Source organism: Cupressus sempervirens, chromosome 5, assembly GCF_028749045.1.
Source record: "Cupressus sempervirens isolate cs-2001-9-10 chromosome 5, ASM2874904v1, whole genome shotgun sequence".
NCBI lineage: Eukaryota > Viridiplantae > Streptophyta > Pinopsida > Cupressales > Cupressaceae > Cupressus > Cupressus sempervirens.
In genome coordinates this window covers 349789554-349816624 of record NC_143122.1, presented here as the reverse complement: position 1 = coordinate 349816624, position 27071 = coordinate 349789554, and the positions used below count along the sequence as shown (strand labels likewise).

General features: G+C 40.9%; 1 protein-coding gene and 1 long non-coding RNA gene across 3 annotated transcripts in view; one reads left to right on the top strand and one right to left on the bottom strand.

Moving 5' to 3' along the window:
• LOC149556153 (uncharacterized) overlaps positions 1–25223 on the top strand; it is a 34635-nt gene extending 9412 nt beyond the window's left edge. Inside the window, exons 7-8 of the mRNA XM_089830281.1 lie at positions 23269–23556; positions 23650–25223. Coding sequence (XP_089686407.1) covers positions 23269–23556; positions 23650–24261 — 900 coding nt within the window. The 3' untranslated portion in view covers positions 24262–25223. The remainder of the gene's footprint in view (positions 1–23268; positions 23557–23649) is intronic.
• Positions 109–27071, bottom strand: LOC149556152 (uncharacterized). Of its 2 annotated transcripts, XR_016364635.1 has the most exons (3): positions 26345–27057; positions 23786–23943; positions 109–410 (listed from the first exon to the last, which is right to left on the bottom strand). It is a non-coding gene; the product is annotated as an uncharacterized LOC149556152 (long non-coding RNA). The 2 variants fall into 2 exon arrangements; XR_016364633.1 differs by lacking the exon at positions 109–410 and having other exon boundaries at positions 23553–23943; positions 26345–27071.

Genomic DNA, 27071 nt, shown 5'->3' with positions numbered 1-27071 from the left:
TGATGGTTGATCTCCCCTACCCCTCAACAACACCTGAAACACACGTCGAATACCATTGCAAATCTGATTTGTAATCAGTAAACAAAGATTATATGGACATAAAAATGATGCAACAAACTAGAGGAATCGTTATTTGAAAATTTAAACAATTTTACCAACCAATAAGCCACATTTATTGGCTTCCAATCTCCACATTACAATCTGATATAAATCTGATCCAAGAGCTGCGAAATGAATTCATACAGCAGCAAATGATCTTCCATTATTCTTCCTTCTAACAGCAAAATAATGCAACAAAATTTAAGGATTTTTCAGTGAAACTTCAAACAATCTTACAGTACAACTAGTTGAGGCCATTGGCTTCACAATACACCTTCCCAATCTGATATAAGCCTGATATAGACCTGCAACTAAAGTCACAAGGTTCAAATTCAAATTCAAGTTCAACAAATACAAAGTTTGGATGGAGATCAAAAAGGGTTAAAATTTTGAAAGAAAACGATATTAAATTCGACAATATATAAATTTGAATTGAAAAATAATATAAATAACAAGGTTGAAAAGGGAGTTGATTTACTCAATTTCAGGCATACTATTTTTAGTAAGTCGGGACATAGGGGAGGCTAGTTTTGGTGATTGAATTTGATACTCCGCGGCGAGAGTTTTTCAACGAGCTATCACTCGTGCTATTTGAAATCCGATAGCTAATATATTTTTATGCCTGAAGTATTATTGAAGTAACAATTAATTTAGTTGTAAAATATTAAAGTGTTACTTTAATATTAAATTTATGGAGATGTGCACAAATCAAATGGGGCACCTATGGGAGACATAAGTGATTATTTTAATATGTTTTATATCGCACATCTTTTATCCCACATTGCTCATGTGAGTGGAATGAACCCTTGGAGAAAGAATAAAAGGGAGCGTTAGTGGAGTCATTCGGCAGGTGGAATATAAGAAGAAAATTGGTGTATGAGTTGCAGATCCATTCTTGGCATTAGAGGATGTCTATCCTCTCTTGTGACATTCTAGACGTCATTCCCTTGGGGTTTGGCTTTTGGAATTCATTACTATCAGCTCCATTAACAGGCAGATTGGGCGCATTTCCAGCTGTAGGCAGATTTGGGTGTTTCCTCATATCATTCTTGCTTCTTGTCCGATGCTTATGCCATCGTGAAGGGATGATTTTATGAGGGTCTTGGACTAATTGAAGGCAGATTTTACTATAGCAGCACTGTAGCATGGCACTATTCATATTACTGTAGCAGCAAGATGGGATGTCATTACTGGAAACTTATGTTATAATGCTGGAGTAATTAGTGAGTTGAAAAGACTGCTATGTATTTGATTTTATTAGTTGAAAATTAATATTATTTCAGCAGTAGCTCAAATTGCAGTTTGCATATTATTATAACTTCCTTCTTGTTCATGTTATGTGGTTTCAAATCTATGCAAAGACATAAAACAAACAAACATTTTATTTCCGGAGCCATAAAAGGGCTTAAACATTTAACAAAGAAATTAAGAGTTGGATGCAAATTATTTGACTACATTCCTGTCAACAGTTGGTTTAATTTTTGGGCAATTCTAGGGTGTCCATTACAATGGTATCAGAACTTTAAGACTTGCCATCCTGTGAAAGGCTTACAGGGAATTTGGAACAGTCGGATAAAGGGAAAAGTGTTTGACGAAATGTCAATATACTAAAGTCAAAAATATAACAGGGTTAGAGTGTATGTTTGAGCATACGACAGAGGCCATTAACTTCCACCATACTAGAGCAAGACAACAAAGGTTCAGACTCACAGAGCGAGCAGTCTAGTTCATCCGTGCAGATGGACATAGAATCCAGTCATACAGACATAGAGGAGATATTCTTTGAAAAAGACAGTAGTATGGGTGATTGAGATGACAGGAGTACAGGACTAGGCGAGGCAAGAATGCCAGTCCAGACCAGGAGGAGGTAATGTTTAGACGGTTACTGGGTATGTTAGAGGAGGGGTAGCATATGCAACAGGAGCAGACTAGGCAAATGGATATGATGTTGCAACTTATGGCTAGATAGATGGGCATCAATATTAATCTAGGTGATGCAAACAATGGAAATGGGGGCAATGATAATAATAGAGACCGAGGCAACAGCAATGGTCCTGAGAATAACATTACTGGTAATAATAATGAATATGGCAACAATGGGAATGAGGCTAATAACTTTAGACATGTTGCACGCCCAGCTCAGACAACGAGCTCAAGACCTCTTCTACCCACCTTCCCACTGAGAGATCCAGTTCAACCAGTAAATGAACCGCAGATTACCAAGTTACAAGAACAATTAAGGAGGGATTGGGAGGCTAGTGGACTAGAGTTTCAGGCGGATATTTCCCTCAGAGATTATATGGACTTGACGATGAGACACATGCCTAGAGCAGGAGGGAGAAATCAAAACTTTGAGCTGAGAAAGAAAGTTGGGAAACTTTCTTTACCTTATTATGATGCATCGAGGAAGATGACTGCACGAGCTTGGGTGCAGAAGGTGAAAACATACTTCCAACTGAATCCAATGCCTGAAGAGGAGGCTATCAAGTATGTGGCTATTTATTTGGATGGCCCAGCGCATGAGTGTTGGCACCATGGCATGGTAACCCTGCGGCATAATCAGATCACATCTTACAAAGAGTTCACTTAGAGACTCATTTTGATACCAAAGATCCTGAGTTGCAGGTTAAAGAGTTGGCACAGCTCAAGCAATGGGGATCAGTTGAGATGTACATCAGTGAATTTCAGAGGTTCACTGCGTTGGTTACAGATATTTCAGAGAGGAGATTAGTAGTGCTATTTATGGATGGATTGTCAAGTCCCTTGAGGGGTTGGGTCAAGGGGCATGACCCGGCTATATTGCAGGAGGCCACTAAGAAGGCTCGTGACTTGGCATCTTCTTTAAAGAGCAGATTTTAGACTAGGAATTCACATACGAAGAAGGATAAGGATAAGGACAAAAAACCTTTTTACCTAGATGCACAACCAAAGGGGATAATAGAAAGTTGGAGAATGACACCCTAAATGAGTTGAGGAAGAAGTTGTGTTTTCATTGTAGAGAGCCTTGGAACTTATCTCATAAGTGCCCTCTCAAAGCTAAGGCAAATCAAATGGAGTATTTTTCAGCAAAGGAGTCATGATCAGAGAGGGAGGATCAATACTCTGATTCGGATAAGAGTGGCACTCCAGAGGAGAACATCGTTCTTGAGGATGATAGGTCATTGGCACGATTGACAGGGGCTCAAAAGGCGATCACATTTAGGGTCACAGGTACTATCCAAGGGCAGAAAGTGATCTCTCTCATTGAGACTAGGGCTACACATAACTTCATAGGTGCACAATTAGTAGCCACAAGAGGTTTACAGACTGAGGAGCATGCTAGGTTTAGAGTCATGGTAGCTAATGGTGACAAATTATTATGCACTCGGAAGATATTTAATCTTTACGTCAAGTTTGGAGATGGCTACAAGTTGGAGGATGAGTTCTATGTAGTAGACATGGGAGACTGTGATGTCATCCTCGACATGACATGGATGACCTCACTAGTTGAGTTCACAATCAACCTAGCAAAACTAGAGATGAGATTCTAGCATGAGGGAAGAATTGTTGTACTCAGAGGACTTTCCGATGGGAGTTGCTGAGTAGTCTCCCTAAGGAGAATGCAAAGACTTTTTCAACATAATGATATAGAGTGGTCAACAGAGTGTTTCATCATGCCAACCCCACAGGAGCCACAGGTAAAGAGTCATTCACCCGACATTCAGGAGATACCTGACAGGGATGCCAAAGTATTTGGCAATATTCCACATGAGGTTCCTCCTGACAGGGGAATAGAGCATGTTATTGAGCTCGAGGAGAGAGCCATACCGGTCATGATTACCCCCTATCGTCATCCTAAGAAACACAAGGATGAGATAAAGAAGGCAATTACGGAGCTATTGGAGATGGGGCACATTAGGTCTAGGAAAAGCCCTTTTGCTTCAGCAATAGTTCTAGCGAAGAAGGATAGGACAATGCGCATGTGCATCGATTATAGGGCACTAAATTAAAAAACAATTAAAAACAAGTATCCCATTCCTAGGATTGATGAGTTACAAGGTGCACACTTCTTCACCAAAATCGATTTACGATTTGGATACCACCAGATCAGGATGAGAGTAGAGGACATCAAGAAGACAACCTTCAGATGTCACTATGGTCACTTCGAGTTTATGGTAATGCCATTTGGACTAACCAATGCACCTGCCACATTTCAAAGTTGTATGAACCAAGTGTTCAAGCGGCGATTGAGGAGATTTGTCTTGGTCTTCTTTGATAACATCTTGGTCTTCAATAAGACCTGGGAGGAGCACTTGCAGCATTTGGAGGAGGTGTTATCTATTTTGGATAGAGAGTCATTGTATGCCAAGGAATCAAAATGCGAGTTTGGCATGACCGAGCTCCTTTACCTTGGGCATATCATTAGTGTCGATGGTGTTCGGGTTGATCTTGAAAAGATTAGAGCTATTGTGGATTGACCTACTCCCACAAACCTCACATAGCTTAAGGGGTTCTTTGGTTTATGTGGTTTTTACAGGAGATTTGTTAAAGGATTCTCACAGATTGCCACGTCTTTAACAAATCTTACCAAGAAAGGAGCCTTCACATGGACAGAGGTCGTGCAAAGATGTTTTGACCACTTCAAACAAGTGATGTCATCTTGTCCAGTTCTAGCTCTACCTAATTTCACAAAGGCATTTGAGCTTCAATGTGATGCTTCAGGAGATGGCATAGGAGCAATATTGATACAAGAGACACCCCATTGCATTTGAGAGTAGGAAGCTCCGAGGAGTTAAGAGGAGTTATTCTATCAATGACAGATAAATGTTGGCCATAATGCATGCATTGGCCAAATTCCAATCATATTTGGTAGGTGGGCGTTTTGCGATCAAAACTGATCACAATAGCATTAAATACTTCATGAGCCAATATGATCTTAATGATCGGCAGCAGAAATGGGTTACTAAGTTACAAGCTTATGACTTTGATATAGAGTTTGTCAAAGGTAAAAAAAATGTGGAGGATGATGCTTTATCTCGAAGACCTCACTTATGTGCTCTGGCAGAGATTTTAGGAGATTGGAGAGATCGAATTGCAACGGAGTATGCAAGAGATGATTGGGCTTCTGGGATAGTTACGGGCACCATTTAGGATGACAGGTATGCAATGTTGGATGGGTTCATTAGATTTCGAGACAAGGTTTATTTGATCCCTACATCACAGTTTAGAGAGGAGATTCTGAGGGCATTTCATGATGCACCTATAGCTGGGCATCCAAGGGTCTTCAAGACTTATAGGCAGATCCGAGAGCGATTCTCATGGAGAGGGCTCAGGGATGATGTTTAGAAGTATGTCAGGGAGTGTGCAGTTTATCAACAGAATAAGGGAGAGCACACATTTCCTATAGGTTTACTACACCCTTGCCCATTCCAGACAGGAAATGGGAAAGTATTTCTATGGACTTCATCACTGGTTTACCACAAGTGCAAGAAAAAGATTGTATTTATGTGGTGGTAGACAGATTAACAAAATTCGCTCACTTCTTTGCTATTCCTTCTACTTATGCAGCAGCACAGGTTGCAGATTTATTCTTCAAAGAGGTCTTTAGGTTGCATGGGATACCAAGATTTATTGTTAGTGACAAGGATAGCAAGTTCATGAGCGCCTTTTGGCAGGAGTTGTTCAAGTTATGCAGTACAAATCTTACACCTAGTACAATTCACCACCCTTAGACAGATGGGCAAACGAAAATAATAAATAAATGGGTGGAAGGCTATTTGCGGAACTATGTGACTGCGCAGCAGAGAGTGTGGATAAAGTGGTTATACATGGGGGAGTATTGTTACAATACCACATATCACATTACCATCAGGATGACTCCATTTATGGCATTGCATGGGTATGAAGCACCCAGCTTCATGGATTTAGTTTTTGGGAACATCTAAGTGCCCAAAGCCAAAGACTTATTGCAGGATAGTCAAGATATCTTGAGAGCACTCAAGGGGAACATACAACAAGCTCAAAATCAGCAAAAGTTGTATGTGGATCAGCATAAAGTAGAGTGCAATTTCAAGGTAGGGGATATGGTGTATTTGAGGCTATAACCATACAGGTAGTCATCACTCAAGAGGAGTAGAGCAGAGAAGCTGAAGCCTAGATTTTATAGTCCTTACAGGGTGATTTGCAGAGTGGGAAAATTCGCCTATGAGCTTGAGCTTCCAAAGGGTAGTCGGGTGCACAATGTATTTCATGTGTTGAGGCTTAAGACAGCCATTGGTCAAAGTATAGTTCCTTCTACAGATTTACCCCTTGGATGAGGAGGGGAAGTTCGTGTTAGTACCTGAGGCTATTCTGGACACTCAAGAGAGGAAACTCAAAACCAGGATGGTGAAGGAGTATTTGGTCAGATGGAAAGACCTACCAGAGGAGGATACTACATGGGAGAGTGATCAGGTTAATCAGCAGGCTAGACTGAGATTGCTTGAGGACAAGCAATTTCAAAGGGGAGCGAACTGTAATGTCCCCACTTTAGCAATCGACCAAGTGTGTGCGCGTTAGTCTAGTTCTACATGGTCCTGGTGGCTAATGAAGGGTTTAAAGGGATCTTAGAGTGTTGTGGCCTAATCATCTCCAATTTGGGCCAAGACGGAGTTGATTTATTTAGTTTCAGGCATACTTACTATTTTTAGTAAGTCAGCAGAACATTAGGGAGGCTAGTTTTGGTGATTGAATTTGATACTCTGCAGCGAGAGCTTTCCAACTAGCTATCACTCATGCTATTTGAAATCCGATAGCTAATATATTTTTATGCCTGAAGTATTATTAAAGTAACAATTAATTTAGTTGTAAAATATTAAAGTGTTACTTTAATATTAAATTTATGGGGATGTGTGCAAATCAAATGGGGCACCTATGGGAGACATAAGTGATTATTTTAATATGTTTTATATCGCACATCTTTTATCCCACATTGCTCATGTGAGTGGAATGGACCCTTGGAGAAAGAATAAAAGGGAGCGTTAGTGGCTTCATTCGGCAGGTGGAATATAAGAAGAAAATTGGTGTATGAGTTGCAGATCCATTCTTGGCATTAGAGGATGTCTATCCTCTCTTGTGACATTCTAGACGTCATTCCCTTGGGGTTTGGCCTTTGGAATTCATTACTATCAGCCCCATTAACAGGCAGATTGGGCGCATTTCCCGCTGTAGGCAGATTTGGGTGTTTGCTCATATCATTCTCGCTTCTTGTCCGATGCTTATGCCATCGTGAAGGGATGATTTTATGAGGGTCTTGGACTAATTGAAGGCAGATTTTACTATAGCAGCACTGTAGCACGGCACTATTCATATTACTGTAGCAGTAAGATGGGATGTCATTACTAGAAACTTATGTTATAATGCTGGAGCAATTAGTGAGTTGAAAAGACTGCTATGTATTTGATTTTATTAGTTGAAAATTAATATTATTTCAGCAGTGGTTCAAATTGCAATTTGCATATTATTATAACTTCCTTCTTGTTCATGTTATGTGGTTTCAAATCTATGCAAAGACATAAAACAAACAAACATTTTATTTCCAAAGCCATAAAAGGGCTTAAACATTTAACAAAAAAATTAAGAGTTGGATGCAAATTATTTGACTACATTCCTATCAGCAGTTGGTTTAGTTTTTGGGCAATTCTAGGGTGTCCATTACATTGTCAAACTAGTACCCCATCAAGTTCAAGATTGAATGGTAGACAACTCATATGTGTCCTTCCAAAATGCAATTCATTTTGAACAAGTTGTTGAATCATCAACCCATGATTTCCCACATCCAATAAGTTTGGAATCTTGAGCCCAAGCCCACTCAGCCATCTGACTGGTTTGCTTGGTGGAATGATATCATTTCTCACACAGCACAGTTTATCCACATTTATGGAAAATAATTGGCCATGATCTAATGATGATCTTATGATGCAAACACCAAAGATTTGATTGTTGCTTCTAAAGATCTAGCTTTGAAGCCCTTCTTCCTTAACTTGCAAGTTAAGATTTCTCAACTCTACCACCAAAAACAAATTGCAAATCATCATTCTCCTAGAGGTCCTCGAATCAAGGCTAGACTTCATTGGCTCAAGGTGGGTAACCAAGCTTCTAAAGAGCTTTCTTTTTTTGCTCTTAGAGCTCATCATTACCCTGGTATTAAATGTATCAAGAAAGCTAGTCAGTGCTCTCTGTACTACTGGATATCCTTCAAGCTTTTGTCAAACATTATGAGGCGTTCACAACTCAAAGAAATTTCTCTAACAGATATCAAACCCTCAAGGATTGCCTTGTAGTCTTTCCTTCTAAGCTCTCAAATTTCCAAAAGGTCTTTTGTGACCCATTGTTAACCTTCCAAGACCTTAAAGTTGTTCTTTTATGGCAAATGACAAAACTTTTGGATGTGATGGTTTCCCTTGTGAATTCTACAAAGTTTTGTGGCCTCGTGTGGATCGTGACTTTCATAAGGTCTATCTTGAGGCCTTTCATGCCCCTTCCTTGGTCTAACTCATTAATAAAGAGAATATCAAGTTCATCCCTAATAAAGGAGGATCCGAAGGACATATGTAACTAGTGATGCCTCTTATAAAATTATTGCCAAAGCTCTTGCCCTTAAGATCTGTCATATCCTTCCTCTTATTATTCATCAAGGAAAAACTAGTTTTATCAAGTCGAGGTTCATCCTTGATAATATATCGTTATTTAGGAAGGCATGAAATGGGCTCATCGCTCTAAGCGGAATGCAATTTTTTTCAAAATTAATTTTGCCAATACCTATGAGTGCATTAGCTAGCCATTTATTCTTGTAATGCTCAAAGTTCTTGGGTTGGGCCTTGCTTCATTAAATCTGTTTAAGTGCTTTTTGGCAATACCTTAGCTTGTATCATCATTAATGGCGAGCAATCTATTGCTTTTGACTTGTTTGAATCTATTATGTAGGGATGTCCTTTTGCCCCTTTGCTTTATGTCCTCACGATCAAAGGCTTAGGCTATCTTCTTGCCTCTTCCATTTCTGCTAGTCGTGTCAAGGGAATTTCACTACCTAAGTCACCTTCTCAACTTGTTCATGCTCACTTTGTCAATGATTCCTTCATCTCATTGATTGAGGATGAAGATAATGTTCGATTGCTCTACATTGCCTTTACACTTTTTGTCACACTTTTTAGTCGGCAATTCAATGACACAAAACCCAATGTTACAGTCAACCTTTTCTTCTTGCCCCACCCTGAATTCTCAAATATGGGTGAAAGTAGATTCAACATGGAAATTTTTGAATTCCTAAGCATCCCTTTTGCTTTCCACGGTTTTAGTATCGACCTCTGGAATGCAATGTTGGCATGGATAGAGAAAATAATTTCTTACTGGATTACCAAAACCACTTTTTTTTGCTAGTAAGTTCCAAATTTGTTCGAAAGGTTTGGATGTCACTCATGTGCACTATTTCTTGTGTTGGGCTCCCTGTAAAGCCTCTTACAATAAACTTGAAAGGCTTATGTGGGACATTTTATGGGCTTCTAGAGCTGAACATCGTGGGTTTCACAGAGTTGCTTGGGAGTATTGTTGTCTCCCCAAGGAGTTTGGAGGCCTTGGCCTTTTATCCATCCAGAAGCAAGGTCTGTCATTGTGTGACAAATGTGTTATTTGGGCTATTTTTGGTTATGAAGCCTTGAAAATTCTTCTCAATCATTGTATTTCTTCAGCCTATCCAATTCATAGACCGGCCTGGAAGAGGATTAGCTTTCAATACCTTCTTACAATGAAAGATGCAATCCAAATCCAAGGCACTTTTGTTGCCAAAAGCATTTGGCATGTGTGGGAAGCTCTCAAACCTTGGCTTTGTTGGGATGGGGCCACCTTTTGTGACAACCTTTCTTTCAACTAGCACAATATATGGTGGTCTTCGCTCATTTAGTCTTAGGTACTTCCTTTAGCCAAAGCAAAGTTCTTAGCCTCCATGCTTTGCATTTTCACAAATGTGACATTGGTACTTTGCGAGATCTCTTTTCTTGTGCTATTATGAATATTTGTACCTTGGAAATCGGAAAACTTTTGACATGGTAGTCTCAATTTACCTTTGAATATGCTAACAAGCTTAAATTTGTTCTATGAAGTCATGGTGGAAGGATTGGCGGTGGTTTTCGTGTACTTCCTTTTGCAATTACAAGCCCAGGGTGGGCTACCACTAGCTAGTTCCTCACTTGCCTATGGTCCCCACCCTAAACAAACGATGACACTTGCAATGCTCTCAGTCCACCTTGTGATGCAAATTTCTCATGCTCTAGTTTGGCATAATGGAGCCTACGGTGACCTATTTCATTTGGTGTATTCTTTTCCAAAGCTTGCCTTTAGACTCTCGTCTTCGCAATTTGGGTGTGTCTGACCCTCACTATCTTTTCTATGGACAACCTAAGACTTTCATTCATATTTTTTGGTATTGTAGAAGAGCCCAACAATTTTTGGTTTGGATTCATGACTCTTTTCAGCCCTTTAGGTTAGAACCCTTCTCCTAGCATAGGATCTTGCTAGGAGATTCGCCTAGACTTCCCTTCAAGTTTTTGCAAATTTGACATGCTTTCAAGATGGAAATCCATTTCACTCTATGGCAAGATAGAAATTCACTATTATTACTCACAACTTTCTTGATATCATTGTTTCTTTATATCCTAAAGTTTGTATATGTAATAATGTTCTAATGCAAATTCGAGTGCAAGTTAATAAGGTGGCCCTTGAGGTTACCCACTTGCAAGAGTTACTTCAGCATTGGGGAAATTACCCTTGTATAGTTGCTAGAATGCTACTAGGTATTTTTGCTTACGATGAGCAATTTTCACCCTATGGTCGTAGTTCCTCTTCTCGCTTCTCACATATGTCGCATTCCCAAGTTCCTCAATGACCTTTTGAAAATGGAAGAGATTTTTATTGTTGTTGCTTAGCTTCACCACCTTATGGTGGTTCAACTTTTGGTTGGTCTATAGATAATGTGGTTCCCTCTACCTTGGGTGACTTTAGCTAGCTAGATTTTGGCAGACTCTAAATGGCCCACTTCTTCCAAGTGGTTCATGCAACTGACTCTAGCTATTTATTTGACCAAAAAGGAGAATGAAGAAGAAGACAAAACAAAGAAAGGATGGTCCCTTTGGGACCCCAATCCTAACCCTTTTGATGCATGGGAAAGAAGGATGATTGTGATCCTTTGCCATCTGCAAGGACAACTTTAGTCACTTCGTAGTTTTGTTGTTGTTTCTTAGCTCTACACATGTTTATGTTTTCAAAACTTTCCAAGCATTGCCCATGTGACTCTCATGAAGCGGCTTTATGTCATTTTTTGTCAATAGTGTAATTTTAATCATAATCTAATGGAAATGGCCTATTCATAGAAAAACATTAAGTTCAATTTATTAATAAATAAGTTATAAATATGTTAAATTTTATGTATATTAAATAATAAATATATTATGCTTTAAAATCCATTTAAATATTCAAAATATAAAATAACAGTGGTCTGCCATTAAATCTCAATGCCTAGGACAAAAGCTACTTACTTCTTAAATTTTGATGCTTAGAATAAACACTTATTACACCATAAATTTCAACACCCAAGATGAGCAAGTCAAGCAAAGGAAGGAGAAATGACTTTAGCAGAGCTTCCAGCACAAATACGATAAGTAAACATTGCATTAAAAATTAATTGCGCTTGTCACCAATTGCAATTAGGGCACATTGGATCATTTTTGCTTGGACTTATCTCCTAGGTAATGTGTATTGATCAAATATATTTAAATAAAAGATGTATGAGCCTTCTTTCCGTACAACTATAAGGGTGAATCTGAACAAATTTTTAAAATTTTATCAGGATTTTCTGGACTTCAAACTTCATACATAAGCTTTGGCTAATCCTGACTAGGCCTAGAACAATGGCGAATTAAGGCAGCGGTGGCATTCTCCACTTCTTCCTTCTCTTCTCTTCTCCAAACTGTGCTTGTAACAATATGGATTGTTCCAATTTCAAAACATAACTATTTCCAACTTTACCCATTTTCCAAAATCTGGAGTTTCTTCTTTTCTTTCCTAGAAAATCCAAATCAATAGATTTTTGTTAGGAAATAGGTGTTAGACACATTGCATAATATTGTTATTATTGTAAGATTTATTTATTATATAATGTTGCACCTAAGATGGGCATGCAAGTAGAGGTTCTTTTGGAATATTCTATTAAATCCTTTGATCATATTAATGTTCTGATTTTTCAGATCAGATAGATCTAAATGCATGTCATTTCCTTTATATATGGTCTCATGATAATTACATCTCCCTTAGAACAGATCGGCAATTTGCTAGGCATATTTATATGCCTTATTGACTATTGCAGTTAACTAAGTATTAACTATTAGTTAATGAGCAAGGGCACCGATTTTTGGAGGAGTAGTTTGTTTCATGGTGGGCCAACCTAGAAGGGGTTATGTCTATTTGAAAAGGCATGACCCTTGGGTAATATATAAGTAGTAGCAAGATTGTGGATAGAAGATGCACAATACAATCTTAATGTTTACCGCATAGATTAATTGATTGACGCACATAGACAATGAACAAGAACAGCAAGAGCAGTACTCCTTTATTCACATATGCCAAGAGATTACATACAGAGCATAAGATGCTTTACAATGTTCCCAGACGGAGCATAAATACTTTCCGCTGAACCTTCTCGAAGGGGTCCGTCGGCTACATAATAATCCTAATCTACCCGTCGGCTACAAAATACAAAATCTCCGACAGCATAACCCAATCGGCTACAGAATGCAAAATCTACCGATGACATCATCCCCCCCCCAAAAAAAAAGAAGTCGTCTCCTGACAACTAACAAAATAAGAGACACCCCACATACAACAAAACAAAAAATACTAGAGCGAAGGTGGTGCCTTGAAGAATGCTGCTATCGACGCAACTCATAGACCTGCTCTGTCTGGATGCTCAATCCTTTTGTATCCATGAATTGACCTCTACGACCTCCTTCAGAAGAGGGACCGCATCCATAGCCTGTGTCCTGGCTAACTACAACTCCTATTCTGCTGCATCCTTATCGCGCACAACCACTTCCTTATCCCTCAACGAAGTTGCCCGCTCAGCTGCCCATGTTGCCTACTGACTAGCCAAATCCGTCGCTAACTTCTCTCTAGCCTCCCTCTCAACCGCCATAGGCTACAATCTTGTCTGCTGCCCTGTCCACCTCTGCACGCTACAAGCATAATAAACCTCCTTATACAATCCCACAATCTCATGCACCAGCTTCTCCAGCAGAATGTTGCAGGGCCCCAACTCAGGCTCGGTGGCCCAATCTGCCAACATCTCCGATGTCTCAACCACTGGCCAACCCCTCTCCTCAAAACATGAACAGAACCGCTAGGGAAAAATCCCCCTGATGTAAGCTCGAACCAAATGCCACTCTCTCCGCTAAGTCATAGCCTGCAATGCCACATTGTGCCCCTTCTAAATCGCAGCCTTCATAGTCCCGAGATAGTCCCTGCACCTATCCTCATCTGACCCATAATCCTCCTTTGCAAAACCCTCCATCATCCATTCCGCATCCCTATTCTCTTCCTCATCTACGAGAACCATGCCCACATCCGGTGCAACCTCCTCTACTCTCAGCACAACCTCAACCTGTGGCACCCCCACCTCCTGAGGCTCTGGTACTGTAGTTGATACTCCTAGGTGCCCAAGGGATTGGATGGACAAACCAACCTTGACAAGGATGAGTCGAAACTGTTGTCTCAAGAAAGCACTGGCTCTATCCATCCCCTCCGGCTGCTCTAACTATGCGGGCTCCATACTCTCCTTCTGTTGTGCTGGCTAGGCTGACTAGACTGTCTGTACTGGCTTGGCGGCTACTAACAAGGAAGATGAAATGGTGACGACTGCATTACAGTCAATCGCATCCAAGCGAACCTGGGGCTCAAGCACCAGCACTGGCAACTCTACCCTCTACAAGACTAGCTGCACTAGTGCAACTGGAACAACATCCACCACTGTCGTGGAGAAAGTAACACCTGGAGTGGTTGTTGGTGCAACAACATCTGTCGCCAGTGGCACCCTCAACCACTGCCCATGGGACATCTGCTACCGCCGGTGGGGTCATCACCTACCGGTGCATGACGCTGACCAAAAGGAGGAATGTGTGACGTGGGAGCAAACAAGTGCGCCAGAGTTGACAACTGCAGCGGGGTGAAAAATGTGGGCTCACTATTTGCTGGTTCACTGCCAACTTCCGCGGAAGTACTCTCTTCCTCGTACTCCACCCCGCTGCTCTCCGAAGTCTCCTCTCGTCCACTGTCAATGTGCCCGTGAGTCGCCTGCAATCCTCGAAATACCTTCTTCTGTCCCGATGTTGTTCCACCCATGTCCAGATGTCTCCAATAAAATATCAAAGGCTCTCCCTGTGCCAACTTTCCCCAAGGTGGTGCCTCAAAATCGTCCATTGGTATCTGATGAACCGCTGCCTCCAGAAATAAGCCAATTGCATGATGCAGCATAAAGAATGTGCGGTGCTGGAGTGTCATGAACTCCTACATCTTGTTAGCAAGAACTGTAGCCCAATCATATACCATGCCGTTCATGATGCCATTCATGAATACTATCTGCGGCAAAGCTATATCTGAAGCTCGGGTTGCCCCTGTCAGCTTGCTCTTGATAACGTCCATAATGCACCTCCAGTGGCCTTCCCGAATAAGATCCCGCCTAAGTCCCCTGCATTTAGACCCCTTTATTACTGATTCCATCTCCTCTGATGTACAATCGCAGCCCACTAATCGAATTCGGTGTTCCTTCCGTTCTTGAGAGAGCTTGTGATTCTTGATTTCCACCTTCTTGCCGCCAAGACCAGGAATGCCAAAAACCCTTGTGAAATCCCTAGGCTTAAAAGAAACTGTCATCTGATGCTTTTTGTACAAAAATGTGCTTGTTCTGTTGTGCCAATTATATGCTTCTATCATGGTCCGCAAAATTGATTCAAATAATCGAATAGAAAAAACTAGAAGCTGGATGGCCAAATGCACCTGTGCCCGCATCAAAATTTGCTTAACTAGGTCGACGTCCGGAGTTTCCTGCCACCAATTCCGACATTCACTGCCATTGAGTCCCTCAAATTGCACAGTAAGATGTGTGAGTTATGCCCTTACTTTCTATTTCTTGTTGTTGGAAGCGGATGGCCCTGCAACTCAGATTCCAAATGCCAAAACCCTTGCATTCTTCTCCATACTTGCCTTCAGCTGACTCTTCCACTGCTTTTGTTCGCCTGCTGATTCCATGCAATAACGGCTTCTTCCTCCTTATATAATATAGGGTTCCTTCCTGCGGAGAAATGTCTCAAAACTTTCCCTTTCCTACTAGTTCTCCTTCAACCAACCAGCCGTAGGTATAAATTTATGGCGTCCCACAACATCTGTGTGGAGGCCACGAGCAGTAGCTTCTACTTACTACAAATTCTACCTACTGCTTGGTGATCAGTTATCCACGGAAGGTCATGAAAGGAGTCTACGGCCTTGAAAAAAGGTTCACGGGAACATAGAGCACGCCTAGCCGAAAGAAAACACATGCGGGGGAGGAAACACAAGTAATAACTATACGAATAGCTTCACAGATGAGGGCTTGAAGCAATCAAATGATGGAAGCATACAAACTTTACCAATGATAGAAGAGTCTAACTGCCAATGCTGCACTGTACAGTTGGGGCATGAATGTTATAAAGCAAAATCTTCAATCAAGCAAAGTGATTCAACCAATATCTAGCATGATTGAGCATCCACGAAAGGTCATGAAAATAAAGTTTATGGAAAGATGCAAACATTGGCCGCGGAACATATAGGAGATACTCACGAAAAGATGGAGAAAAACGCCTGCGGGAGGACACTTCGCGAGAAGGTACTCACTGGCAGGAAGGTAACACCCGTAAAAGATGAGACACCACACACAGAAAGAGAGGAAGTCCGCAAGAGAAAATAAAATGGGAGGTCCATGGAAATAAGAAAGCTCCACGGACACAAAAACACATCCGCGGGAAAGAGAAAAGTCCACGAGGGACATCAACCCACAGGAATGAGGATACCTGCGAGGCCACCTGTGGGATGACACCCGCGAGGCAAGTGTCTGCGGGACAGCCTGCCCGCAGAGGAGCAGTCCGCGGGGTTGCCCGCAAGCACACTCACTTTTCCCTTTCTTTCTTTTTTAATCATTTCTTTTTTTGGTAATATACAGCACCTCAATTTTGCCTTCAAGCGTCGCCATTCAGCAATGACGAGGGAGTCATCTGGCCATTCTGCGATGGCGACAGAGCCTTCTTAGCACAATATATTTTCAATTTGGATCTGTTGACTGCCTGAGGCACCTCTTGCAAGTCCAAGGTCCCCAATCTTATCGCTCCATTATCACTGACCTCCCAGATCTGGAATGGCCCAACCTATCTGACCTTAAACTTCCCTGGTTTAATTTCATTCCGACTGTCATACTTGAGTACCAATTGCCTTGGCTGAAACCTGTTGAGTTTGAGATGCTTATCATGCCACGCCTTACATTTGCTCTGTGGCCCACTACGCCAACAATCGCTTCTCTTCCAGCTTATTTAGGTTATGCAGTTGCCCCCTTAAGCTTTCCATGTGCCCTAGCTTATTTCCTAGTGCTATTCGCAAGCTCGAAATCATGAATTCCACTGGTACCACTACCTCCTATCCGAACATTAATTGGAATGGTGTGTGCCTTGTCATCACCTTGTACGCCGTGCGATAAGCCCAAAGGGCAAAGGGTAACTTTTCCTCCCAATCTGCACCTTCAACTGTGCAGGATTTATAGATAATTGAAACCAGGATTTTATTTGTAGCCTCGGCCTATCCATTCACTCTTGGGTAATACAAGCTCGATAATGAATGACAAATCTTGAATTTGGTGGTGAGCAATCAGATGACATGATTAACAAAATGTCCACCTTTATCACTTGTTAACTGTAATGGAATTCCATACCTGGTAATGATCTGCTCAAATAAACCTGGCTGTGCTGACGGCCGAGTTATCCGGTAGTGCATGTGCCTCCACCGACTTGGTCAGGTACTCCGTTGCGACAATAATGTACCAGCACCGTCTAGTCTTGCTCACCTTCAGGGGTCCAATGAAATCCAATCCCCACCGTTCAAAGAGTTCCTGTGCATGGGAGGGGTTAAGTGGCATGAAGTCTCTCTTCAATGACTTCCCAGCCCATTGGCAAGTGTCACACCCGACGACCCATTCCCACACGTCGTACACTGTCGACCACCAAAGTAATGCCAGCAATATCTTCCACACTGTGGTGTCAGGTCCCATGTGTCCTCCTGCAGAACCCTCACGTGCTTCTTTTAACACCCACGGTATCTCTTCTTCTAACACACACCGTCAGAGAATATGATCCGGCCCCATCTTGTAGAGCAATCCGTTGATCAATTGGAAGGTACAGCTCCTAATGATCAATTTGCGCCTTTCGTTTGCTGGCATTTCAGTGGGAAACTGATCTGTCGACAGGTATTCTCCAATGCTCCTATACCATTCCGACAGTACTGCGATCTGAAACAACTGTGCGTCAGGAAAGTCGTCATTCACACCATCCGCTGGTTCCCCTATTTTGATCCTCGACAGGTGGTCGGCACTAACATGTTTCTTCCTCGACCTTACAATGATTTTGCAAGTAAATTCCTGCAACAAAAGTAGCCATCTACTGATCCTTCCTTGAATGACAGGTTTATTGATCATGTACAACAGGGCCTGATGATCCACATAGAAGATGAACGGTGTGGCCAGCAAGTAGTGACAGAAGTTCTGCACAACGTAAACCATTCCCAATGCTTCTCGTTCGATCAACTGTAGTTATGCTCTGCTTTTGATAACAGTCGGCTAGCAAAGTATATTGGGTGATCCAAGCCGTGGTTACCTGTCTGCGCCAAGATTGCTCCAATTGCATAGTTGGATGCATCGACATGAACATGGAATTCTTTATCCCAATCCGAATATGCCAAGATGGGCACTGTAGCCAATCGTACCTTCAGCACTTCAAATGCCTCATCATGTTCCTTCTCCCATCTGAATGATTCTCCCTTGCAGGTTAACCTATCAAGCGGATATGACACCTTGGCAAAAATTTTGATAAACCTTTTGTAATAGCCTATATGTCTGAGGAAAGATTTTACCTCTGTCACATTAGTGGATGGCTAGATTTCCAAGATGACTCTGACTTTGTCTGGGTCGGTCTTCAATCCTTCTTTACAGACGATGTATCCGAGCAATCTTCCCTACAAAACCATGAACCTGCACTTCTTGGGGTTCAAAGTTAGCCGCCCCCTTCGACATCTCTCCATACATTCGTCAAGTGCTGCCAAATGCCTGTCCTCCACGTTGAATACAGACCAATTGTCAAGGAACGCTTTGAAGTTTCCTACAGACATCTTGTCAAAGATGTGAGTATAATCTGCTGAAAGGTGGCAGGCGCGTTGCACAAGCCGAATGGCATCCGGTTGTATGCATACACCCCATCTTCGAAGACAAACGTTGTCTTCAATTTGTCCTCCTCTGCTATAGAGATCTGATTGTATCCGGAGAACCATCCATAAAGGAGTAAATTTCATGTCTGGCGACCTCCTCCAAGATCTATAAATGGAATCGAAAAGGGATCCTTGATAGTAACTACATTAAGACATCTAAAGTCCACACAAATCCGAATCTCGGTGGTGTCCTCCTTCAATGAGATAACTATAGGTGACACTCATTCACTTGTCTGCACCTTAAAAATAATTTCGACTTCCAACATCCGATTGATTTCCTCTATAACTTGTGCCGCATAATTCTTATTCATTCTGTAGGTTCACTTCCGTACCAGCACTGCTCCTTCGACCAGTGGGATGCGGTGCACACACAACTCCGGAGGTATTCCCTTCAAATCCTTGTATATCCATGCAAATACATCCTTATATTCTAAGAATATCTTGAATGCTGGTGCTTTCAATACTAGATCCCAGTTATCTCCCACCAATATGTTTCTTGGTTCAACTTCATCTCCCAAATTCATAGTTTGCAGTGTGGCTTCATTACACTTGATTGTTTCCCCCTCACTGAATGTATGGGCAGGTGTGACATCCAACAAGACATCCCCCTCCTTTATCTCGATGAATTCTCTTGGAAATTCATCTCCCCTCGGACCTTCCTCAATTGTCAATACATTGCAGCTCTGGAACAGTTCGTAGTCCTCTATTTGCCAGTGGTAAAGACCGTTGACCGAATCCAAATTGTCATCTGTTGATCCTCCTTCCAACCACAGGACTCCCTCCTGATCTGGTTCCATACGCTGCCTCCCTTCATCTTCCTCTTCAAAATTTGATGACAAAGCTTCTTCTCCCACCATCTGAGTGTGCAAATCAATGACGAACTTTCTCCCTTTGCTTTCTAGTGATAAAGTGTTTCTCTTCCAGTCGTGTTTAACTCTGGCCTGAATAAGCCATCCACGGCCCAGAATGGCGTCGTATCCTTTTCTCTTCAGCAGGACGACAACAAAGTCAAGCAGGAAAGGCTGTGTGCCAATTGTTACCGGTTGCGCCATCAGAACACCGAGAGGTTTTATGCCATGTTGGTCTTCTGTCAACCACTAAAATGTAGGTGGCCACAGCGTCAGTTGTCCCAACTTCCTCCAGGTATCCTCGGGTAAGACGTTCACGCCGGACCCACTGTCAACAATTGTGTCCATCAGCACACTTCCGAGAATCCCCATCTCGATGACTGTTGGATGTCGTTCGGATGCAAGTGCTAGCAACATTGAGTCTTCTCCACTAGCGATAATTTCCTTCCCTCTTCCTGGTTTTGCTATCGCTAGCGCAATATTTGTGAGTGTCGATCTGAGCTGAGGCATTGTGATCAACAGATCATTGATTTTGATGAGTACCTTTGTTTGTAGTATTTGTCGTAAAATGTTCTATTCGGCGCAGTTCCTCGGTGAGGTGCCCGTGGTGTCCTTCAACTAAGATGTCTTCGCGTGTGTTGCTTTCTCAATTTCCTTCCGTACTTCCTCCAACCTCTTCTTTTCTTCCGCAAGGTCAGGGTATAGTTTTTTTTGTTTCCGCGTGATTGCCAGCACTTCCTCTTCGTCCATCTTGACAGTAATCAGATTCACGCCAGACTTTGGGCACTTGACATCGTCATGATCGCCTGGTTCGCACCATCTGCATAACAATTTTGGTGTGGTTGCTATTGTGCACTCCTGGGCAAAGTGACCCCACAAATTACAAGCTCGGCATTGAACAATCAGTCATCTGTTCACATCATACTGAATTCGACTCCTCCCACCATTATTATTGTTATTGTTCGCATTGTTGTTGTTTTGCCTGCGTCTATTATTCTTGTATCCTCCGAACGTGGCACCCTTCGTGCTTGTATTCCCGCTCCCTCCAGACGTGGAAGCCTCCTGTGCCAAGAACACCTGTTGAGGGCCTCTAGTTTTCATGTTGAAGGGGCATTCTTTTGTGGAATGTCGCAGAACTGGTTTTTTGGACAAGAGCCCTTTGTGTGACCTTCTGTCTTACATTTCGTGCACCATAATTTGCTTCCCTTTGTTTCTTTCTGCATGTTCTTGAATTCCTTCATCATCCAGATCATGTCCTTCTGGAGGGCTCGAACCTTTTTGCTGCTGTTTTTCTCATCGCTACTTTCTTCTTCGGAGGATGCATCGTCGTCTGACTCAGAGGAGCTACTCATCTTCTTCTTTTCGTCTTTTGCTCACTTTCCAGGTTCAATGCCTGATTGTATGCTTCAGTGTGTGACGACGATAGCACGATCTTCATTTTCTTTCGCAATTTCGGATGTAGGCCTTCAATGAACCACCTTTTCTGTAATCCATCAGCTGGCTTATTCTCCATTTTGTTGATCAAGTCCTTCAACTTCTTGGCATAGACTCGGATTGTTTCAATTTTCCCTTGTCTTGTATTGTATATTTCTATTACAATTTCATTGTCGTCGCAGAGCAGTTCAAATTCCGCCGTAAACTCCTTCTTCAAGTTATCCCAAGTGGTTAAGTTCTGGGAATCTGCATCGGCAAACCAATCAATTGCAACACTCTGTAGGGTTGCCAAAAACTACCAGACCCATTCGTTTGTATCTATTATGCCATTTGCCCTCCAAATTGTTTCACATGTTTTACAGTGTCGAATCGGATCAGTCGTACCATCATCATCAAATTTCGGCAACTTTTCCTTTGGTCCTGCCATCACTACTGAATTTTGTGCGCAAGCATTGTTCGGTCCTACAACACTGGCATTGCTCACTCCCACGCCGGCAGTCTGTACTCCCACACCGGCGATTTGCACTCCTACATCGGTGGACTATTCTCCCACGCTAGCGGTCTACACTCCTACACCGACGATCTGCTCTCCCACACCAACGGTCTCAACAGCTGCAAACTTTGGTGAAGAAGGATCTTTTTAAGTTGTCCCTTCTGGAAGTGTATCCCGGACGAAGAGTTCACTCCACGCTCTTGCTCCCTCAGCACTCCAAGCCGTGTGAGTCGATTCTCTTCCATCTGGACTCTCTTCCCTCGACGAATACAAATTCAAAAACTTCTCCCTTGCTTCCTCCACCAATTCCACCCACTGTCGAGTCTCCTCCAATAATTCTTCCGCGCTTCTGTGTCCGTTAGCAATCTTCTAGAATCTCTTTCTGCATTCGGCTTGCTATACCAAAATTAAATTTTCTTACGCAATACATATTCCATCTTTTCCCTTTATCTTATTTCGATTCTTGTTAAGTTGATTTGCCATTAAGCTTCATTCCTCCCTACTTTCAGGTTCATAGGGCAATGGCGCCAAATGTTTACCGCATAGATTAATTGATTAATGCACACAGACAATGAACAAGAACAACAACAATATTCCTTTATTCGCATATGCCAAGAGATTACATACAGAGCATAAGATGCTTTACAATGTTCCCAGACGGGGTATAAATACTTTCCACCGAACCTTCCCGAAGGGGTCCGTCAGCTACATAATAATCCTAATCTACCTGTTGGCTACAAAATACAAAATCTCCGACGGCATAACCTAGTCAGCTACAAAATGCAAAATCTACCGATGACACTTAAGTCTGCATTTCTAGCAATCTACTCCTTGGCTTTTAGTGCAGAAATAAAATATAATCTCCAAAATTTATTGCAGACTTCCAGAACAATAACATTCAGCCCAGAATTATAGTAGATCAATTTGTAGCAAAGTAATAATACTACATCAGTATTATATCTTCAGAATTTGCAGAAAACTTACATATTCTTATGGCCATTTGATGTTGTATTATAACATTGTGATATTATAATCATTGCAATGATTTAATATTGGGTAAAGAAAATTAATGAGGTGCCCAATATTAAATGTGAGGTCAAGGGGTTAGGTAGTACATGGTTTATGTAGAACCACTTGTAGTTTTGTGAGAGCTTGTCTCTATTTAAGCACCACAAAGGACAATTGTTGAAGTAAGCCAAGTTAGCGTTTGTGAAGGTTGGAAGCATGGCATGGGATGTGTGGTTACATGCCTGTTCACATGTTTTTGTTGATGACTAGGGTTTCAAAAGTATATAGATAGACATGCATCATTAGACGCAGTACATGGGATGGAACTCATGGGAGAGCAAGACATGGCAGGCAGTGGATTTATAATCAGTTGATTTGCTCTTACTAGTGTTAATAAACTAAAAGGTGGTTCCTATTACTTCCATTTATCACACAATAAGACATGTCCACCCCAGCTAGTACACATTATAAATATAAATGTACAAACTACAGGCCTTGCTAATGGGGTCTTTACTAGTTTATTTCCTGGTTTTGCGTCTTCTTCTGCAGCATTTCTAATTTTATAAATAGTTTTGAAGTATACTTGTGCACTATGAAAACTGCCTAGTCAAGGAAACAAACGACTATTTTAAGTTGTTATTGACTGGATGTTTCCTGCTAATATTACTATACAGAAATGCTTAAGTTGCTGGACTCCTGAAATTGCTGACTAAATAAATTTATATCATTGTTTGTTCAAACATGTTTCTATCTATTGATTTATTGACAGTAGAAGATTATATTTTAGGTAATTTAATCAGATTTCTCAATGCATGCTACTTGTTTCTGCAGATCCAGTTGAAAATGGAAGATGACCTAAAGGAAAATCTTTCCAAAAATAAATATAGAGCACTTTCTCTGGAAAGTGCGATAGAAGAAAAGGAGAACCAGATGAAAGATTTGAAACAACATATCCATGCTATGCAGGAAGAGAAAGACAAGATATTACTACGGAACATTAAACTCTTGTGTAAAGCACAAGATGCCAAAAATGAGGCATGGAAACATAATAGACATGCTGATTACTACATCACTATAAATGATAAGCTTCTAGCACTGGCTCAAAGAAAAGAAGAGGAGGTAAATTTGTGGCCTAAAAGTATTTATTTTGAATGCTTATTTAGTGACAGCAAACATGATTTAACATATAATTAATGCTTACATATTTTGCAGGTGAATCTTCTAGCTGAGCAAGTGACAAGATTGCACATAACACTCTCTGAAACTATAGAAGAAAATAATTATCTGTATAAAACACTAAAAGCACTAAGAAATGAAATATCTGATCTTGGAGAGAAAAACATTATACTTGAAAGTCATCATGATCTCATGAATTTGAAACTTCGGAACACTCAAGTGGCACTTCTAAAACGGGAGGAATCACTTGATAAGATTTCCAAGCAGTTAGCAGGTGCTGTTGAAAACCAAGATTCACTTTTGGCAGAGTCCGAAGACTTGTGGAGACAACTGCAAGATGCCAAGTACAGACAGATTCAGTTTGAGACTGAGTTAATAAACTCAAATAATGTAATAACTGATTTGAAAGAGAAGATATGTTACAGGGACAATGAAATGTCTGGACTAAAGGCTGAATTGAAAGAGATCATGAAGCAGAATATTTTGCTTAAGCAAACAGAAGAAGCTAAAGACAAGGATCTGAGAACTTTGCAGAGCAAACTGTCTAGCCTATGGCATAAAGTTGAGGCCTTAGAAGAAGAGGTGTTGCTAAAAGAAGGACAAATTGCCATATTGAAGGGGACATTTTCTGAAGAAACTGATTATTGATTGTCCATCCTAATGCTGTTCCTTCGAGCTGATCATGTGCAAGATACCATAGATTTCCATTGGAACAGCTCTTCCTTGTAGTATGAGTTTTCTGGAAACTAGAAAAGGAAAAATGAGAAAGAAATTACATTACCATCCTTGAGCGACTGGGAATTACAGTATTTATGCATAAAGAAAGGGAATATCTAAGGCATCTCCAATTCAACAATGCTGGTAACTTACATGAGTAATGAAAATTGTGTGGTGGTTAGGTTGTTTTCATGGCCTGTCTTAGAAGAAGCAAGCTATTAGAATTGAAACTGATCAATATCAAGTTTTGTTTCTGGTTCTCAGTTGCATAAAGCATGGTCCGGATGAGAATTTGTTGAGCTCGCATAAACTTACACAGAAAAAGCATCCAGAGGGGTTTTCACTGTTAAGCTCGGGCTAATTCCTCAACAATTATCTGTAAATTCAAGTCAAAAAGATCAGAAAGTTTGTGGATTGGAATGGCTAGTTGAATTCCCTGGGAGACTTAACAGAGGGATCGTTCTAAATCTCAACTGTATAGTTTCCACAAACATATGGATGGAAAATGCTGGCTAGGGGAATTTGTTATCATTGGGGTAGAATATAATGGCACTGGTAACATATACAGAAAAACACAGCATTCCTGGTGAGTTTGTAATCTATCTCTATCATTGTCAGTGTTAGATTGAGGTGCTACACAATGAGGAAGTGCCTTCTTACGGTCAACTTCACTTGACTTCTAATAAGGATGGCCCTGTCTTGTAATTGAGGGAGCAACTCTGAGTTAAACTATATCACGAACTCCTGAAGACCAGATCAGGTGTATCAAATGTTATTTATGGATATGGTCCTTTGTTCTTGTTTCTCTCCTGTAAATAGTATGTTTTTTCAAACGTGCAGTGTATATGATAGTATAGTGATATTCAGCAAAGAATCTATTAGAAAGGTAAGAAGCTTTTACTGTTCATGGACACAAATTAACCTTACTCGCAAGCAATACTATATTTGCAAATACATAGATAAATATATGAAATAAAATTGGTTATATGTATCATAAAGATGGCAATCTCAGTTTACCAATTCAGTTGATTAATACTTCTGACATGTATGATTCACCTGGATATTATTACATGATATTTAAGTAAATTTAGACTATAAATGTAGTTTTCCAAAAGATGCAAGTAAATATACTATTTCAATGTCACAAAATATAAAGAATCTAGCAAAGTTGAAATGTAAAGATGCACAAATTAAATTCTTGCTTGGAAGGTGGGTGAAAGTTACGATGCTCTCCCAACATCTTGCTAAGCAAGCAAAGATATACCTAGAAGGGAGAAGGCATGGATAAGTATAATATCACCTCATACATTATAAATTACAATGAAAATTCTTTTCCTATTATATGCCAACATCTATCCTCAATTTCCCACATGCCTAGCGCAATGGAAGTAGTGTGTTACTTTGATTCCCCTATCTTTAATGAAGGATCGGATCTTCACACATTGTGTGCAACATCGAGGCACCACAAATGTAGAAGAATCCATTACTGTATGTCCTCGGAAGTTTCTGGCCTATTAGGAACGACTTTAGACATGCTTAAGTGGTATTTGCAGGGTGAAATGCAGCTAAGGCAGACTGGATACCTGCTGAAAAGGGATTTCATGGGATGTTGATATAAACTGTCCAAGTTTGAAAAACAAGGAAAATGTGAGTGAACCTCTTCATGTCACCCCTATCAGAGCACAAATTTCAGTATCCCATGCAACATATTCAGAGAATATTGTTGACTTCAGTGATTTCTTGACCAACTTGTTGAGCTTCGAAATCCTACCAAAATATTTGTCCTCTCTGAAATCACTTTTAACGCTCATTTCAATCTTTTCTTATTTTGACTGGGATATGCAATTGTCATATTAATGAATAACATAAGGGCTTCCAGCTTAAAAGAAAAACTATAAAAGGGAACACTAGCTATTGATATTTGGCTACTGCTACTAAACCTCTGAAAACGCACAAAAAAAATGATAATATAGAGAGGATCAAACTCAAAAGGTATAGAATGCAAAAATTTAACCTCATTTCTAGATTTTTAAGATGACCTTGTCCGTTAAGAATGCTCAACCCATAGGATTTGACGTTGAAAACCCTGCTAACCCCACCGCTAAGATGATCAATGCAGAAACTGCAGTTTCACCAGCAAGGATCTCCACAAAGTATCACTGATAAACAAAAGAGTTGATCTCCAATCTCCTTCTGTCACATGCATGATGGCACTCATATGGCTGTCATGCAAGGTGTGATACCAGTCTTTCCCACCCCATGATGCGACGTGAGCTTGTACCACCTCTTGGGAACCTGCTATTAATTGGATTCAGGAACTTACAAATTATGTTCAAACTATGTAGCAATGTCAAAAGTAATCTGCCAAAACCTTCAGGGTAGAATTGAAGCTAAAGAACAGGCTAACAACTGAAAGAGCCAATCAAAGGTGCTATGAGGTTATACAGCAAAACATTTGAGTAGCTAGTGCCAAACGCCATCCAGCCCACTACCCAGAAAGCTTAGTTGAAACCCCTACCAAGCAAGGAGAATGTAAATCTTCCTACAACATATCCCCGTGACTGGCTCGAGAGATTAATTAGAAGTACAGCAGCAGAAGACGAAGACATTGAAAATGTCGACTCTACACTCGCACTCAACTTACGTTTTCTGTCGATGTGGGGTTTGAAGACTCGATTTTCGGCTGCTGGCATTAATGTTGTGTTTTTGTTTCAAATGTCAGATTTGTTAATTTGGTGTTG